The sequence below is a fragment of the Molothrus ater genome, chromosome 3 (genome assembly GCF_012460135.2).
Source record: "Molothrus ater isolate BHLD 08-10-18 breed brown headed cowbird chromosome 3, BPBGC_Mater_1.1, whole genome shotgun sequence".
NCBI lineage: Eukaryota > Metazoa > Chordata > Aves > Passeriformes > Icteridae > Molothrus > Molothrus ater.
This window is the reverse complement of record NC_050480.2, coordinates 98901081-98920858: the sequence shown is the minus strand read 5'-3', so window position 1 is coordinate 98920858 and position 19778 is coordinate 98901081. Positions and strand designations below refer to the sequence as shown.

The following is a 19778-nucleotide window of genomic DNA, read 5'->3' as shown; positions in this document are numbered from 1 at the left end:
AAAGAGCTTGTTCAATATTGTAAATTCAGCAGATAAATGTAACTGGTGGTGTAGTACATATCAATTTATTTCAGAAGTCTAACTCTGCTTTGTATAACATTTTCAGTTATGCAATTCACAAAATAAATGCAGCACTTGGGTTTTAAAATCATTTAAATCAAGTATCTTGCAGACAAAAGAAAGATGTTCCTGTGAGACACTGTTTGAATATTTAATGGCCTACTGCTGTAACATATCTCAGCTTTTTGACAGTAGCAAATACTGCCCTACAGCAGGGCACCACCATACCCAATACATTCTTTATCCAGATAAGCACATGGAGCAATCTAACTCTTTTCCACATTTTGACAACCAAAGCATAATTAACAGTAAAAAGCAAGCCATGTTTATGACCAGTTTGATCATAATCTGACTGCACAGAGTATATTTTCAAAAATTCCATTTAGACCAAAAAACTATAAGGAATATAATTCACAAACCTCTTGGGAAGAGTTGTGGCTAAATAGAGGCCTGGAACTATAAGCAAAAGAAACTGCCTTCTGCTGCTTTTTCTTGTGTTCAGGGCACTAGAAGACTTAAAATAAATAGGTAACTTTTCAATGGAAACAACTCGGAAGATCTGGCCTACTACCAAATAGCTCATGTATAAAGGGATTACATGATAAAATATTGCTAGGGAAGAATGGCACAGCTGTAATTGTGTACACCTGGTGTGTCACTGTACACAAAGGCCTCTGTAATACCTACAAAATTTGCTATTGGGGTGCTCTTTTTTTTATGCTGAACTGCAACACAGGTGCTTTAGATGGTCAAGTTCATTACATAAATGGAGCAGCACAGTATGGCCATGGCAAAAGAAAAGTGCACATACTCTGTTAAACTGAGATGGGTCACTGGAGTTCTGTGAATTTTGACAGTGTAAAGAAAAAACTGAATAGAGCAATGAACAATGATCAGATTACCAGCAATGCTTTGCCTGCTGCTTGTGTCAAAAGAAATGAAATCAAAAGGGCTGAATGCTGGAAAATTTGTGCAATGCAAATTCTACTTAACTGAATTTTGCTTCAGAAAGTAATTTCATTTCTTTGTATAATATCAACAGTATTTTAGAGGGTTAGCACCTTGTTGAAAGTTCTGTGCCTAAAAAGCCTTTGAAGAAGTTCGTGCAACCAACCCAGTAGCTCAGTTCTGCACCATCATAAGAATTCAGGGTTTTTTTAAAAGATGCTTGTTTTGGAAAGAAAAGAGTCCTTCTGAAACAGAGGAAGTACAGGAAGAAAACTGGAGAAAACCAACTTGTGGTAAAGTGCATAAGTAGCTTTGGAAGGGCAGGGAGAAAAACAATGCTGCATAGGTTAAAAACTGCTCTACTCCAAAACTGTTCTGTTGCAAATACCTTGTGTATTGCCTGTAAATATTGCTGTGTTACCATGCCTTCAGTTTAATGCTTCCTTTCTTAGTGTCATGGCAGCAAGAGATGCATTCAATGTATTTCAGCCTTCATAGCACCACAGAAAGCCCTAGAGAATACAATCTCAAAAACTCAAAACAGAACTGAAAAAAAAGAAACTGAAGGAAACACAATCAATTTTTTTGTCCTTACATCATGTTTGTATTTAATTACAAAATACTAGGAATATGTAAAGGCAGCGTTAATATAATAATATATAAGGTAATTCCAAATTCGATTTTTAGAAATATTAAAAATCAAGTTTCTCTTTTGGAGGTGCTGAAACTTGGCATATGCTAGAACCAGCCTGCACTGCACTTCATGCCAGCCGTCACAACTGAAAGCAGCGTAACGTATGCTGCATTCGGCTAATGCTGTAACACAAATTAACAAAGAAAGTCCTGCTCTTTAGTAACATCATGTGGAGACCAAATTACTCCAGGTTCTGATGTCCCGACAACGCACACCGCGACAGTCCCCTTAGGTGTCGATTCGTGCGGATGTGCGCCACAGGTCCTGCAAGGCGCGTACACAAACTGTTACCAGGAAAAGAGAAGGTGAAAACGCGCCTGCACCAACAGGCAGCATGAGACATGTCTGCCCAGGACCGACCGACTGCGGAGATTTTTATGTCCGACGTGTAGGAACCGAAGAGCTTGGCACATCGGGAGCTGCAGGAATCCGCCCGGGGCCGACGGCGCACAGGACAGATTAACAAACAGGTTGTATAATGCGGGCTGCACCGAGCAGGGGGGTGGCAGCTGCTCCCCAAAGACAAAAGGCCACATCATTACACACGCACTAGTCACGCCATGCGTGTCCTGAGCCAGGGTCTTACGGGAAAACCCGCGGAGCCGGCCGGCCGCCCTCCATCCGCCCTGCCCTGGGCCCGGGCAGGCCCGTCAGGCCCAAGGCCGGGCCCGCGGCTGCCACCGGGCGCCTTGGGTACTGCGGCCCCCGACGCCAGCGAGGGTACCCAGGACACGCCCGGCTCCGCCGCGAGGGCCGGTTCCGCTGAGGAGCCCGTCCGGGCCGGGGCCACCGCCGCACCTCAGTCCCAGCCCGGCCCGGGGTCCCGCGGCTCTGCCCCGCCCCCGACCCCTCCCGCCCGGCGCCTGCGCAGCGCGCGCGCCCCCGCCCGTCCCCCATCCCTTCCCTCCAGCAGCGCCGTCACGTGAGCGGCCGGGCCCGGCGCGCCGGACGCCGCGGGGGCGCGCACCGGCGGGGCAGCGGGCACGCGGCCACCACCGGGCCGGGCCGAGCCGGGCGCGACCACCTGGGAGGGGGCAGCCCGCGCGCGCGCCCCCGCGGAGCTGCGCGCTCCGCCCTCCCTCCCTTTGGCGCGGCCGCCGCGTCCCTTCCCCCGCGGCCGCGGGGCAGCGCTGGGCGGCGGAACGGGTGAGTTATTGCGGCAGCGACGGGGCAGGCAGAGGGGGCAGGAGCGGGGGTGGAGGACCCCGCTGCGCTGCGCGGCGCCCCCCAGCCTTCCCCGGGCCGGGCAGAACTGGGCCGGGCCTGCGGCGGCAAAGCCGCGGCCTATGCCGGCCAGGCCCGGCCGGGTGGCGAGGGGCGGCCCGGCGGGACGCGGCTGCTTCCACCGCGGGGCCGCGGCACGGGCTGTGCGCGGAGGCGGCGCCGCCGCTGGCTCCTGTGCGCAGGCGACCTGCGGTCCGGCCGCGGGCCCCGGGGGCGCTCCCCGGGGGTGCTCCCCGGCCGCCTCGCTCTGCCCGGGTGCGGCCCCGCGGCCCCGGCGCGGTTGTTGCGAAGGCTGCCACCCGCGGGCCCCGGGCCGGCCGGGTCCGGCCACCTGACATGGCGCTCTGGCCCCGGCCTCGCTGCCTGCGGCGGCCGCTCCCGCCCCGTGTCCGTGCGGGACCCTGCCGCAGGCTCCTTGCCCGGAGTCGTGTTGCTGCCGAGAGCTCTCCCACAGCGCCTTCCCTGCCCTGCAGCTGCTGCGTTTCGATCCTTCTACGTTTGTCTCTTCTCACCCCTTGAGCCACCGATGCCTTGTTGTCCCATACCAAAGAGAGAAACAATCACCAATTTAGACCCTGCTCTTCTTGCTCTTGGTCTGACCTGTTCCGGGCGCCTCCTCCCGTGTTTTAAACTTAGCATCACCAACAATTTCTGTGTTCAACTCCTGTGTATAGTACCCACTGTAGGAAGTGCGGGAGAAAATGTAGTCATCAGCAGTGCTGTGGGATTCAGTGGCCTGGTGGTATTTCCAGATCCTTATCTGGGATGAGGTGCTGTTTCTGGGACAGTGCGTTTATTGCTTGCTACTGGGATGCACGTAATAACTCTCAGGCTTTAGAAGAGGCATCGTTCATGTGATTGCGAGTGTTCATTCTGTGTGGTGTGCACAAGGGAGACCTGTTAGAGCCGTGCAGGGTGCGTTTGGATGAAGAGCAGTCTGCGGCATAGTTTAAATTAGTAAAAATAGCCAATGGAGTGAAGCGTAAAAACCAGTAAGGAAAGACAGGAATGGGGGGTGACAGGAGCTACGCCATGCAAATTGTAGTTGTGGTGTCTTTCATGTAGTTGTTAATTCATTATGCAATTTTTATGCATTTGCTTTTATCAAAATGAATATTAGCATCACTAAACAGTGGAAATATTTTAGGATTAAACGTAAGGATGGTAAACATATGGCATCTCTTTATAACCACTAATTCATGGTTTGTTTTGCTTAATAAATTAATCTGTTGTGGTTTGGGACACAATGTAAGGGAGCCTTGAAAACGTGGGTTTTTACATTTCTTGGAGTAATTCCACTTCTGTTTACAGTTAGTGTGTGTCCTGCAATAAAGCTCTTCTTTTTCCATAACAAGCAGCTTCTACTTTTAATTTCTATAGTTGGCTTTAAAAATTATGCATATAAATATGGAGTTCTGAGCACCTATTTTTTTTTCAGCTATTGTTGCCTGTTACTCAATCATTCAGTTTTTGTGTGCCTTTTACATTTGCAAAATGAAAGGGCACCTAACTACAAACCATGTTGGCTAGATTTAATTCAACACAGTGGTAAGGTGCTTTATGGAAAACAGAAACTCTGAAAATGCTAATGTACTGTATTTCTGCAACCGCTGTCTTAAAAAGAGGCTTACCTCTACCCCTTGTGTTGTGCTCAGAGTTGAGCTGATGAATTTCTTTAGTTATTTTAATTTTTGCCATTAATTTTTCCTAGTCAACCTGAATATTGTTAAATACAAGCTTTAAGGAGAGAGCCATATTATATTAGAAGCTTTTTTTATGGTAAGGGCATATTTTTGAAAGGTAATGCTATGAAGTAGCGATGATAAAGTTCACTGAATTGGGGTATGAGAGTTCATTTTATAGAAGCAGAAAGTGAAAGATTCAGACAGCTTGTCACATTCTCCTGGGTGGTGTCAATATAGCTACATGATGGATGGCATATTTCTATGAAAAACTTCACAAGGGTTAGCTATTAAGCTTTTAACTGTTGCTAATAAAAATCCCAACAAACAAACTGCAATTCTAATAGATGTTTCCAAATAAATCTTTATGAGAGAGACACTGACAAATGCAAAAGGTACTACAAATGAAAATATTCTCTCCAGTGACTGACAAATAATCAGTGTAACCTGCTGCACAGTTTAACATTTTTTATTGTGTTCCAGCTGAAAATACTTGAAACAAGTATTGAGAAACCTGAGGGTGGAAGAGTTCAAAAGAATAGCAGTAATGGTGGAAATACAATCTCTCCTCATCTTTTTACTTTCAGTGAAATGCCTCTGGGTAGTGAACTTAGAAATTCCAAAGTTATATACAGCAATGGAGAGACTCAAATGGTCTTTGATTATGCCTAATTTCTGTGGTATTCAGGTGTATTCATTGGTGGGACAGTCCATCAAGGGAAAACAGAGTACCTAATGTTTCACAATGTAAAAAAATTGCATTTTTCATTTACATACTCCACATTTCACACTGTGAAGGTGTTTTTTGACATAACAGAAGTTTTAATGCAGCACTTTGTGCCTCTTTGAGCTATAAAGTAAGGGTGAGAGAGGAATTTTTTTTAACATAATTGCTAAGATGATTTTCAGTGATACAATTTCATATTTTGTGATTAAGAAAAGGTTTCTCTATTCATTCTGTATTTCTTTGTCTTCTAAATAATTTTTTTTTTAAATTTACTTTTCCTTTCTGTTCACTGTACACTGATGTACAGTTATGGCTGGTGAATGAGTTATGAATAGAGAAGGTTTAACAAAGTAAGTATCTTGAGCTGTCTGCTCTCTTAAATACCATGATAGCAAGTAGTAAGATACCTTCTCTGTCATTGAGGGGAGCAGCACATAACTTTAGATTTTAGATAGATTTTGGGAGGTCATTATTATTATGTCTGTTGAGATTTTAGTAGCAAGGGGTTTGTGTCAGTTGATGTCTGAGGACTTCAGAGTGAGGTAAACACAAATATAGTATAGAAGAGCTGCTTAACAATTAACGAAATGCTCAGATTTACATTTCGTGTTTTTTAGTCTTTAGCAGGGCTTTGTTTTGATGGCACTAAAAGCTAGATCTTAAATTTTAAATGAGGAATTAAATTAATAAATAATAAGTAGGGGGTTTACATAAGGGAACAGGTGGCATATGGATACCTAATGGGTCGATGTTTCAGTGTATAAGTTTGTCAGCAAAGTGTACCTGGCCCTCCTTTACAGCAGTGTCGATGATTCAAATCAGCCTATTTGCATACATGTTCCTGTTAGGCAGGTTTTTGCCAGTGTCCTGTTTTTTCAGAGATAAGTGAATGAGGAAGGTCAAATTTGATGATGCTTAAAGATTAAACCTCAGTAAACCATATTCTATACAAGTGTTATACAAGTGTTATTCTATAAGTGTCAGCATCCTTTTGTTTTTTTGACAAAGGATGCTGAAAGCTTCTTTTAACCCTTTCCAAACATGTTTTTGTGGCTAGATGGCCATTCATATGCTCATAGATCACATTGCTTGTTCTGTCAAAAATATTTTGTGAGTTAATTTAATTCTTGAAGACTGCCCCAGGTGATGGGATTTGAGCCAAAATGAACCAGAGTAGAAAGCACATTGCTAAGTGAGATTGGTAAACTCACCAAAAAGTTGTCAAGTTGATATCTTCTTACTGACGCTGCCTCTGATGCACCGCCTGATATTGATTTTTCTCTTTAATCCCATGATGTGTTTGGACTGTGAACCCCATTGGGTAAAATCTCTAGCTACAGAAGATGTGGGTCTCTGTTCTGGCTTTTGATGCTGTAATATCTATGAACAGAATGCATGCAGCTTCTGGTGCTTAAAGCATGGCAACATGGATACATGGCTACTTAGCCTTAATTTTCCATTAGATACTTGGGAGCTTAAACTTAAAAGTTTGTGTAGGAGGAAGGAGGAGGATGGTAGTAAAACGTGCATCAGGGCTTTGAAGTAACATTGTTTGGTAGATGGGTTTTAAGTGTCAAGGTATCAGTGAGCCCATGGAGTGGTCTGACATCACAGCTCCAGTGAACAAAGGTAGACATTTCATACCTTGAGTGTCCCTTTTGGGTTCAGTAGATGCCATACAGTGTGAGCAAGATGTTGTTTGTTTGTTTTTTTTTTTTCAAGGTGCTTGTGTTCTTACCTAATTGCATGCCAATTAAGATGCAGTTCTCCTCTTTTGATGAAAAGTTTTTGTCAGTTATTGTTACTTTCTAATTCTTCTGTAACAATGCCGAATCAGCTTTTCCCATTTGTTTTGATGTCTAAGGTGATAGTTGTCCAAATAGTTTGTTCCTTTCATTTAGTCTCCTTCCAGAGTTTACTGCTTGAAGAAATAAATATAATATGGATCTTTTTAATGGAGTCTGTTAGAGTTATCATCACTAGTGCTTGCTGTTGGTCATTGGGTGTGCATAAGCACAAGGTCCAGAGACCAAATGTTGTATCTTGAATGTTGCAATGTCTCCCAATAGTCCAGTCAATAACTAGATGTACAAAACTTTTAAAAGCACTAGACAGATTCAGCAAATTGGAAGTGACAGACACTATTCAGAAACGTACTTCGGTGAAATGGAAGGAATTGTAGTATTGCTGTGCTATCTTCAGCAGTTTCAGACTCACTTATTCAGGCAGGTCAATAAAGTAGATAGGCTATTCAACATCTAGGATTCTGAATATCCTAAATAAGCAGTGTGAGGTTGTTTTTTTTTTTTTTTTTTTTCCTTCATTAGGTTCCCTCACGTTTTTGCCTATCCTTGTCCCCAATTCAGGCAATTCTTTTTTTGGCAATATTTCTTTGTAGAAATGTTTTTTTTTTTAAGTCCAACTTTTGAGAACTTTAATAAACCAGATTTATTTTTAGTTTGACAATTATTAAACATACAGAAGCTTCTCTTTTATATTGCTAACTTTAAAATATAAGCTAAAATATGAAAGTCAAGTTTAAAAGGTAAACAGATATATTAAATTCACCCCCTGGCCAGAGAGGGAAGGAAAGAGAGTAATTACTGTGAAGCCTAACGTTTGCTTTGTAAAATAAATGATGTGTGAATACTGTAAAAAAATGAACAAAATGAATGTAAAGGAAAATAAAGAAAAAAATAAAATATCAAGACAAATGTATCTAACATATATCCAAATATGTAGTTGGAAAATTAAATTTAACATGCTACTTTTTAAGGTAGACTTAGGTTAAAATGCAGTCAAGAGTATGCTTAGCCTGTCACAGAATTAGAGAATCACAGAATTTCTAGGTTGGAAGAGACCTTTAAGATCATCGAGTCCAACTCATGTTCTAACACCTCAACTAGATCATGGCACCAAGTGCCACATCCAGTCTTTTTTTAAACACATCGAGGGATGGTGACTCCACCACCTCCCTGGGTAGATGATTCCAGTATTTGACCACTCTTTCTGTGAAAAACTTCCTCCTTAATTCTAGCCTGTATCTCCCTTGGTGCAGCTTGAGACTGTGTCCTCTTGTTCTGTTGTTGTTGCCTGGAGAAAGAGACCGAGCCCCAGCTCACCACAGTCACCCTTCAGGAAGCTGAAGAGAGTGGTAAGGTCACCTCTGAGTGTCCTTTTCTGCAGGCTGAACAACCCCAGCTCCCTCAGTCGTTCTTCATACGGCTTGTGTTCCAAGCCCCTCACCAGCCTCATTGCCCTCCTCTGGACATGCTGAAGCATCTCAATGTCCCTCCCAAACTGAGGGGCCAGAACTGGACACAGCACTCAATGTGTGGCCTCACCAGTGCCAAGTACAGGGGAAGAATGACCTCCCTGCTCCTGCTGGCCACACTATTCCTGATAGAGGCCAGGATGCCCTTGGCCTTCTTGGCCACCTGGGCACACTGCTGGCTCATGTTCAGCCGACTGTCATCCAGCGTCCCCAGGTCCCTTTCCTCCTGAGCACTGTCCAGCCACACCGTCCCCAGCCTATAACACTGCAGGGGGTTATTGTGGCCAAAGTGCAGGACTCGGCACTTGGACTTGTTGAACTTCATCCCATTAGATTCTGCCCATCCCTCCAACCGTTCCAAGTCCCTCTGCAAAGCCCTCCGTCCCTCTAACAGATTGACACACGCTCCCAGCTTAGTGTCATCTGCAAATTTGCTAATGAAAGACTCTAAACCCTCATCCATGTCATCAATAAAAATATTAAACAGAACTGGCCCCAGCACAGACCCCTGAGGGACACCCCTGGTGACTGGCCCCAGCTGGATGCGGCACCATTCACCACCACTCTCTGGGCCCGGCCATGCAGCCAGTTCCTAACCCAGCAAAGAGTGCTCCTGTCCAAGCCACGGGCTGCCAGCTTGTCTAGGAGTGTGCTGTGGGAGACAGTGTCAAAGGCCTTGCTAAAATCCAAACAAACAACATCTACAGCCTTCCCTGCATCCACTAGGTGGGTTACCTGGTCATAAAAGGTGACCAGGTTGGTTAAACATGACCTACATGGTCATGTGAAAAACACAAGGAATGCTTAGTGGTAAATACAAATTGTGATCACCTGAGGTGGGTTTTAGATAAGATGATAGAAACATGTGGATGCAGTTGGAGATCTCCACTAAATTATTTTTCTCTGTTGTGATTAAGAAAATAATATAACAGGAACTGAAGTAATTCTTTGCCTCTTTCATAGACAAACTAAGCAATGAAAAAGCTTAAAGATGTGCAATATCTCTTGTCCAGTTTCTAGTCTTCCTTCCCTTCTAAGATTAGTTTGGAAGGATATGCTTGTTTGAGATCTCAGTTTCTTTTCTTAGCAAGTGATCATTCTGACTATTTAACTTTTAATTTTAAAAATTCATGTAGAACTGTTAAAGATGTAATGAAAATATGGTAAAGGGGGAGAAGATAAAAATCTGCTGTGGCAGATTCTACAGCGTGTTTATTTCATACCAGATTTGTTGGGATTTGAGGCAATATTATGGCATACCTGGCTTAATAAACTAATTCAGCAGTGGAAGAAATTATTTCTTTTAAACTGAAAGAATTAGACTGTAAAAGGAAACACTGTTGAGAGTGTGAAGAAATTTTATGGTAAACATAATGTGAGGAAAATTCTAGAAGTCATATTTGACTGTGGTCCTTTCCAGCAGGGTTTATAGTGTTGGATCACTTAATGACAGGTATTGGTTGGTGAGTTACTTTGTAATTGTTGCAATGTTACTTCTGTAATTGTTGCTTCTGGTTTTGCAGTGGGGGGGCTGATAGAAGCAAAGAATTTTCGAAGGTGTAAGAGAAATGTATTTACTGAACTAAGGAGAATGCTGGCCATACTTCAAGCTTTCCTTGATGGTGAGCTCTTCTCTTACCCAGACTCCTCGTGTATGTTGCTGTGCTCTGATGCTCCAGGAGCCAGTGGGTGGGAGTTTAACTGAGCCTGACTGGGACTTGCTCCTTTGCCTCATTTATGAACACTCTTCACTGGTTCTGTGTGCATAATACTTTTCATATTCTGTTGCTTCTGATTTCCGCAGCGGGCAAGCCCTTGTGAATTGCCGTGCGCTGGGAGTCGGCTCGGTCTGCTGGGAGCCTTGCCGAGGCACCGGCCGCCAGGGTTCAAGGGGAGGGCACAGCTGTGTTCCAGTGCAGTAACGCATTCTTCCTTTGAGGGGTTAGGATTATCTTTGGAAATAAGTCAGCATGAAAATCTTAGCTGTGATTTTACCTCTACCTCTGGCTATTTTTCCTGATGTTCAAAGTGTTTCAAATTCAAAATTCATACACTGAAGGCATTGTGCAGGGGAAGATTTTTTTTTTTCTTGCAGCGACTGTTTTTAACAGCTGTCTAGCGAAAGAAGTTTATCTCTCATCCTCAGTCCCACAGATTTTACACTTCTTATGATAGGTAATCTAGTAATGTTAGAAATAACTTTAAAATAGCTTGGTAGTGTACCAATTATGTAAATAATTGCAGAATGGTTTTTTGAACTAGGCAAAGCAAAATTTTGATTTTGCTGGCATAAACTTTGTATTTTAAAAATGGTAGAACAAGTTCTTTAATATTAGATTTTGTGCTAGTAGTATTTTTAGGCAAGCCCCCTGACTTTTTGATGAAAAATTTGGGTAGAACTTAATACTTGATCACAGGCTCATGCTCCAGGAATAAAGCTTTCAGTAAAATTCCTCTTGAATTTTCTCTGCTAGCTACTTAGGTCTCATTGAAGGTCTTTGTGGCCACTGCATGTATAGTTGCTTTGACAGTTACTTCTCAGTGCTTTTAGTGTTTCTGAATGGCTGCATGGTAGTCTTAAAAAACTGAAGTCATCTTTTTCTTCATCACATCACTGAAGACAGGTTAATTTCTGTCAGGGATTTTTGTAGCAAGAGCTTTGCTTCTTAACATTGCTTTTTATGAAGTGGTCATCACTGCTTTGGGAACCACAATATTTGAGTAACAAATATATAAATGTTCTCCTATCCAGAAAAAAAGCTTGGGATATGTTATTGTGTCTTGAAAGCCAATGCCACTTTTTAATGTTGGATGCAAAAGGTTTCTTGCATTCTCACAATATGTAGGTATTCTATTGCAGTGTCAATAACTGACCCTTGCTAATGTCAGGGTTCACCATAATTTTATCCTGTGGCTGTTACTCTTTTGCTCATGTAATGCTAATATGAAAAAATCTGTCATTACAGGAAGGTACTTTAAAGTACTGTATTGGGGCATTTGTAATTATTTTCTTACTTGGAGCCATTACATCTCTTGTAGGTTATCCTATTGTATCAGATTGTTGTAACTACTTGGTATAATAATAAAAACAGATTATACAGTGCAGCATAGTACTTACTCCATTAGTTTGCTTCTTCATTTGTTGCCAGATTTGGAACTTCAGAAACCATGTTTGCTGTTTTAGATGCTGGTTTGTGTGGTGTATATGCAGATGCACTGCATTGCTTGACAAAAGAAGTCCATTTTTTTTGGTGAGAGTGCTTTCAAATTACAACTTGCTGCTGAAGTCTGTTATCTCTTTACTAAATGCACGTGATTCCTAATTTTGCTAAACGTCACTCTGGCTGCTTGGTCAGTAGGACCTCTTGTATTAGACTGCTTTGTTGTGTAGAAATTGTGTGTAGAAATTGGAAAGATAACATGCTCTGCAGAGACACACTTCTATACCTGACCATCACTTTCTTCTGAGCTGCCCTATGGGAGAAGGAAGAAAGACTGGCATGTTTGAAAATAAAACCCCAACAACCCAAAACCCAACAAAACCCCACAAACAAAAAAAAAACCTAAGAAACCCCACCCAAACAAAAGGAAACACCATTCGTGTTAAACCTGTAGTTTTTGTAAATTTGTGAAACAAAATGCGCAAATAGGGTTGAAATTGTAGCAGAGCCCTTACGTGTCTCTGGCTAGGATATTCCCAGTTGATTGCTAAAACAGAAATGCCCCATTAATGTGTCTAAGGAAGCATACTTAATGTTCTATTAAGCGTAAGTACTGGATTTATTTAGTGGCAGGTTGCTGGAATAACCATCTAGAAAGTAATTCAAGCACTGCAAACTCCAATTCTCACTTGTCATTTTCCTTTAATTAGTGTGTTCATTCTAAAAAAAATAATTATCTCACGTGGGAGAGGATGATGAAAGAAGGAACAGGATACTTACTTGTGTCCTTTTGCTGTTTCCAAAAGCTTTAACAGCCTTGTGTGCCAAAAACTGGCCTTTCAGACTATCCTGTTTGCCAAATTAAGCCAGGCAGTACTGCACTGCTCCATTTTCCTTACCTGTCTGATCATATTTATTATGGTTATCTTTCTCCACTTTGAGGATATGCTAAAGCAAAATTTCCAAAGTATTTTGCTGACTTTTTTTCCATTCTTAGTTTCCATGTTTAGTTATACATACTTAATAGTTAAGTCTTTGCTTCAGTACTTCCACTTCTGCTGCATTGCAAAGAAGATCTAGAAAATAAAGAATTCCTTGTAAAATGCAGTTGCCATCTTTGTATACAATTCCTTATGTAGACTTCTAGACATTCATCTAAACTTCTTCAAAATTGACGTTTCAAAAGGCTCCTCCTTTTGATGCCAGCTCAGAATTCTCATGTACCTGATTGAAATCAGATTTTTCGTATAAAATTGATGTAATTTTATTGACTGTATTGATGGATGAAAAATAATAGAAATAAAACCTTGCTGTTTAAAAATACTATCTTGCTATGAAGTATCTGGTAGTTGCTCTTTGAACAGAAATATAGTTCTTCTCAGTAGTACACCATATTAATAGTATGGCAGGCTCTGGAACCTTCTCAGCTCCATTGATGTTAGTGGAAGCTGACCTCACATTTGTACGTTTAAAATGAAGAAAGTCATGCTCACAGTGCTGCTATCTCCAGGTTCACTTGTTCTTGATATCCTCCTCCTCTGGTGTCCTATCCGATTCGGCTGGTTAAGATTTAAACATTTTAAAAAGAAGCTGTTTAGTTACCTTTGTTATTCACACTCTGTAGAAGTGTCAACATTCAGATGCTGATAGAGGAGATTAGCATGGAATTTCTTTTAAAAATAATTAGGGAATTGATTTTTAGTTGTGATTTTTAGTGGGCCATACTAAGCCATAAGCAGTTTTTTATTTGTTTTTATAATTCTTAAATACCTTAAGCATTCTTTATAAAACACAAGAGCCAAAAAATGTGCTGGTGTCTTAGGTGTTTTACAGTTTGTAGCTTATTTTCTTATGGTATTTTTCTTGTCTTTCTATAGGGCTGAAAGACACACAGGAGTCTTCATGGATGTAGTTGATACATTTAACCATTTAATTCCTACTGAACAATTAGATGATGCCCTATTTCTAGAATCCAACCTGGAGAATGAAGTCTGTGAGGATTTTAGTACAAGTCAAAATGTCTTAGAGGATTCGCTGAAGAACATGCTCAGCGATAAGGATCCTATGCTAGGATCTGCAAGTGCCCAGTTCTGTTTGCCTGTTTTGGATAGCAATGACCCCAATTTCCAGATGCCTTGTTCTACAGGTAAATCTTACAATTTTCTAAGATTACAATTTAAAATACAGTTTCACTCTAGTACCAACCCTTTTTCATAACTTAGAAATAAGAAGTTGGTATTTCTGTCACCTTGCTGCCCTTTTTCAATGCACTTCATACATGCCTGGCATGTAAACTATGTGCAGGAATTGTTAATTTTGTAGTGTAACAATCGAGGAAAGCTCCTTATGTGGATCAGAAATAGCACTTCCAACGAGAGTCAAGATTTGTTTAGTGTAGGTGGTGAGCCTGATCACTGAAGTCACTGGTTGGCTCAAAAAATACCATATTTCTGGAGTAGCAGTAGGTGCAGGAGAGTTGTACAAATTACTTACCTCAGGGTTGCTCTGTTAATGCTAGGCCTTCTGATACTGAGCTGTTTCTGGATTCTGGGTGCTTCTGGTTGGCTTCAAGACCCTGGAATGATCATAAAATTATTTTTTACTGTTTGGAATACCTGATTTGGGAACAATTTAGACCAAAGTTTTAAATAAAAATAATCTTAGAATTTATTGAGTAATTTTAGAAAATTAAAAAAAAAGGGGTGATCCAATCCCTAAAATTATTAATTTTTATGAAGAATTGGAATAATTACACTGAATTTGATGCTACAGACAAAAATATACTCTGTTCTTAGTAGTGTTCTTTATTTGACTGGAAGTTTAAAAAACAAAATTTTTTAGCTTCATTACTAGAAGTGTTGTAGATTATTGCAGTTACATTATTATCTCAATATTTAATTTCTTTGAGTAAGTTTTATAACTGCTTCTGAAAATCTTCATACTTTCCTTATGTATATTTTACTGTTACTAACAGACTAAATTTTCACCTGTCACTAAATTACGTGGTATTACATAATGGAAAACTGTAAATCAAAGATTATACTGTTTAAGGTAGTGAAAAAGTGAGCTATCAAGCCAAAACAAGATATTTGGCATTTTTTTCCTACTTCAGAAGAACATTTTTGAGGCCATCCTTAACGCTTTGGTATACTCTTGCAATAGTCTGAATTCCTACACATTTTTCTCGGTAGCCTGCCAAACAAAAATCGTATCCCTTTTAAAATGCATAAGGCCATATAATGTACATAACTAAACCAAATTCCCCCTCACTTGCAAGTTAGTTTGTTATATTGCATCCTGTGCATCCTCCAGCAAACCTCTACTGCATTTAAAATTCTTGAATTAACTCATAGGGTACAGCTGGATATTTTGGAAGGTATGGACAAACTTTCAGGTGCTTCCTGGCATGTATTTGTCCTGAAAGTGATCAGTAGTGCAATAATTAGTACTATTACTACTTAAATAATCAAAATTAATCTTCAGGTCCTTAAAAATAGTTGAGTGAATGCATTTATTTGGGGGCTGCTTTTTCAGGCTGTCAGAAGACTAAGGGATTCAAAGCTGATTTGATTTATGGCTTTAATGTTTTGTTTTTCAATCTGAAAGTGCCAGTAGAGCCACATTTGAGTAAAGAAATTAAAATGTGTAATTTAGCATTAATGTAGGTATCCAAAAGAACATGAAATGTTCTTGTTGTTGCTTGTTCTTTGTAGGTCTTGATAAGAACTGTCCTTACTCTGACATGGTGGGACTTCAGTATGTGCTTAAAATTTTTTAGTTAAGAATAACGAGTATCAGTTCGAAGTACGGTTTCTTTGCTTGTCTTTTTTCCTTGAAAGTTCATATTTTGAAAGTTCATAGTTGTGATTTATTTGATTTTTCTGACACTGTTGGTGATCTAACACTGCTGATGTAGTCTGCTGGTAAGAAGGTGGTTATTCAAGGTGGTAGTACCCTCTGTATGAATTAAGCCATGCAAAAGCTATTTTTCCCAGTTTAGGTGGAAGCTCATCTGTACGCCAAGTTCAATTTGTCTAAAAAGTAAAAAAGCATAACTCTCCTGACAAAACTTGCTTTAATATATTCTATATTTCGCATAACCCATGCCTAGACTATTAAACAGTTTAAGAAAAGGAACAAAGTGCTCATGGAAATTAATTCACAGGACCAGCAAAAGACAGATTTATCATATTTGATGCTTCTTGTATTGTAGAATTCTGTTTTGTAGAAGTTTTAAAGTGGTGCATATTTCATGCTACGGCTTACTTGACTGCTGTGAGCAATCAGGAGAGATAAAGGTAGTAATAGTTAAACTGAGGACAGGTGTTGTAGCTAAAATAGTAATCAGGTCTTCTAGATAAAATGGAGGAGCAGAAGGCATGGCTCCCTAATTCTTCTTTGAAAGCAGATTTGAGCTGAGTTCAGGAGTAGAAAACCTAGGCACAAACAAAATACTATCTTTATATACCTTTAACCCAGCTGTGTAAGTGAAATTTCTTATGTGGACATATGAGTATATGAGCAGGGCTTGATTCAGGCCTACTTCTTACCCACATGCCTACTTTCTCAAGATTGTGACATTTTCTCTGCTTTATTTTGGAGATCATGTATTTTTGTTTTCAAAAGCAAAAACTCTTCTCTCTTGCTCTTAAGTTGGTTTTGAGTGTGGGTTTACTTCCTGCTCTTTTTCTTACTGCTGCATGGGCATCAGTTTTTGTTGGTAGTTTTTACTGGCCTGATCCAAAGTTGTTACTCATCCGTATGTTTTGCTCAGCTTTAGGGTTTATATTGTTCATCATTCCCAAGAACTAAGCTTTTTGTTAATACTAAGCTCTGGTTTTGGTGAGTTACCTCTTAGCTGACTGTATGTGATGGATACTGGTAGCAATTGATTGTACGTCCCTTAGACAGTTCAAGTGCATGCCTATAAGAAATACAGAGACATGTATCCAGAAAACACATTTTGTATGTTGAATTATAACTACATCTCTCGGGGTGAATAGTAGCATAGGGTCATAGAATGATGTGGTTTGCAAGGGACCTCTAAAGGTTGTCTAGTTCAGCCCCTCTGCAATGTCTGTGTTCAACTAGATCAGGTTGCTCATAGCCCAGTTCAACCTGACTTTGAAGGTTCCCAGGCATGGGGATCCACTGCTTTTCTGGGCAACCTCTTGCAGTGTTTCACCACCCTCATAATAAAAAGGTTCTCCCTTACATCCAATCTGAAGCTACTCTCTTTTAGTTTAAAACCATTACCCTTGTCCTGTCACTACAGACCATGCTAAAAAGTCTGTTCTTATAAGCCCCTTCTAAGTATTAAAAGGCTGCAATGAGGTGTCCACGTATTCTCCAGGCAAACAACCCCAACTCTGCCAGCCTGTCTTCAAAGGACAGGTGTTCCAGCCTCCAGTCATTTTTGTGGCCTCCTCTGGACACGCTTCACCAGGTCCATGCCTTTTTGTACCAAGGGTCTCAGTCAGCAGTACTAGTATATGACAAATAGAAGGACTGTGACAATGAATGTTTGTTGCCTATGTGTTGATAGGCAGAACTATATCAATACCAATAAAGCAGTCTCATGTTTATCTCTTGGCCTGAATCTAGATTGTGCTAGATTGAGATAGTTTCTTTAGTTAGATGACAAACAAAGTTGGTCAGACAAAGACCAGCAGAAACCAAAGACAGAACAGACCAAACTTGCTGAGCTTGCTCTGTAATTGCCACTGAGTAACAGAATGGGATTAGAGTAATAATATAAGGTTATTTTTCAGCTTTGATTGAATAATTACATATTTAGAGAAGGAACAAGATTCTTTGCGAGTGATCCTGGTTATAGCTTTGAGCAGAGGTAGATATAACTCTATGACTCTCACAAGGTGAATAGGGTAGAGGTCAAATTATGCTGAAATCCTTTTAGAATGTGTTAGTGAAGGGTGACTGCTAAACTATAAAGATGTAGTTAGGTTGCTGGTTTATGGAGCTAGACTGAGAAGAATATTGGTCTTACAGCACAGTTAAGAAGTTCTACTACCTCTGAGAGTCAAGGTACAAACTATCCATGTCTTATTCACTGCAGCTCATAGGAGCTTAGCAATTATGGAGGGCTCTTCCTGTCCTGAAGTAGGTATCAGCAGGAAGACATTGTGTCAATAGTAGAAATTGATATAACTGCTCTCCTTGTCAGTTAAAGGACAGAATTGGACAAAATGAAACTTTTGAAAAATAAATGAAATCCAAATTCTTGAAGCAATCAGAAGTGTCCCAAATCATGTTTTAGGTGCCTCTCTGCTTCTTTTTGTTGGTTTGCTTGGGTGGTTGTTCTTACAAGCTGTGCATGAGCAATGTAGAAAATTATATTGTGTAGAACAGCTCTTGGCCATCTTAAATGTTTGAGTGGTGTGAGTGGGTGTGGAAGCATGCTTTTGGTGTTGTGTTGATTTATTTACCTTATTGAGCAATTCATTGATAAGAAGTGGAAACTCTGAAGTTTAGAATATTACAGAATTATTTTAAGAGCAGCACACTTATTTCAACTTTGAATGGTGCCCTAGTGATAAGTTTTCTGTTTTGTTTTGTTCTTGCTGGAAGACATGTTAGAAGCTTATCCACCTGTGAACATAGCAGGTCATACTGGTTGCATGCCAGTGAGCTAAATAACTTAGCATTCATAATAAATTGGTAATTCTAGGTAAATTGAATTGGTATCACAAACTGTGTAGTTTTTCAGGATGTCATTTACTGGGGTAGTTTGATTTGTTATATTTATAATACAGGGAATGGAATTTTAATTGCATATAATCTGGAGACATTTCTAGATTTCATATTAAAATCAAGCTTTTAACTAATTTAGTTTATGGGTATGTTTATCAAATCAGATACTTACCATAAATGATAAAGACTGCTGCTGTAAGAATCACAAAATGTGTTAGGGACATGTTTTTAATTGCCCTTTTTTTCCTGTCCCTCTGGATTGTTGCTGGGAAAGTGTTTCCCTAAAGTGCAGTCTGTTTTTTCTAGTTTTAGCCTTTGTTTTCATGAGTATTGTTAAAAGCAGCATTACCTCTGCTAAAATCATTATTAGCTACTGAGTCTTCGAAGCCTAACCAATTTTTCTGACTACAAATACTCTTTTCTTTAGCTGGTGTGATGTCTGGCTGCGTTAGGCATTTTGGGCTCTTTTCACTAAAGCCAAATATACATGTATTTTTCCTCCTACATTTGAAGTAATTTTGAATGTAACTTTGAGATTCCAAAATTTGGTTTACAGTTATTTCTCTCAGTTTTCTTACCTCTTTATGCCTTCTTTCTTCCAAGCTGTCCATATGAACAGCTACACAGTGTTTTATGACCAAGGTAGTAACTTTTCTGTATAAAATTTAAATTTATTGTATTGGTATTGAGAATCTGGAGAATATTTATTTTGTGCCTTTTTCTGTTTGTGGGTGGCAAACTACCTATATTCCCTAGTGTAGGTCCTTCTGAAGTATTTAGTATGCCTTTGGATCAGTTTCATGGGTGGAGAGAGGTTGGATCTGTACTAAGATTTGCAAAGCAATTTAGATTAGCTCTCTGATTTGTAAATACATGAAGACTCTTAATAAAATTAATTAATTTACATTAAAGTGCTTGGTTTGATGTGGTGTTTTTACTTTGTTGAAATTTGTTTTTCTGCTCTTTATTTCCAATGTAACAGGCTTGTGTCTCTAAAGAACCGCTATTCAGTAAGCTTGGGATGTAACTCCATCTTTTTAATAAAACAGGCATGCAGTCCTCTGTCAAGATACATGCTGTATTAAGTTTATTTATCCTAGTTGATTTTCATATATCTTTATTCTAAAGACTGTAAAATTACCTCTTAACAACATAGACATTAATGGAGAGTGGGAGCAAGTGTTCAGTTAATATTTCATGTTACTGTGATTCTTTTCTTGCACTGGACAGTCAGCTCAAAGTACTTGCAGGCAAATTCCCATTTCAATAGAATACAGGCAAACTTTGTAAAATAGTT

At 40.2% G+C, this 19778-nt stretch overlaps 1 protein-coding gene and 1 pseudogene across 4 annotated transcripts in view; one reads left to right on the top strand and one right to left on the bottom strand.

The window, feature by feature from the left end:
- Positions 1-1887: 1887 nt before the first annotated feature.
- The window catches only part of PHF3 (PHD finger protein 3), a 52690-nt gene continuing 34799 nt past the window's right edge, over positions 1888-19778 (top strand). The window contains exons 1-2 of one of the 4 annotated variants that reach the window (XM_036380359.2): positions 2746-2848; positions 13648-13916. In XM_036380359.2, coding sequence (XP_036236252.1) covers positions 13673-13916 — 244 coding nt within the window. In that variant the 5' untranslated portion in view covers positions 2746-2848; positions 13648-13672. Of the gene's footprint in view, positions 2173-2745; positions 2849-13647; positions 13917-19778 lie in introns of those variants that run through there. The other 3 variants (XM_036380363.2, XM_036380360.2, XM_036380361.2) reach the window with 3 other exon arrangements.
- LOC129046631 (uncharacterized) lies at positions 8238-10536 on the bottom strand (annotated as a pseudogene).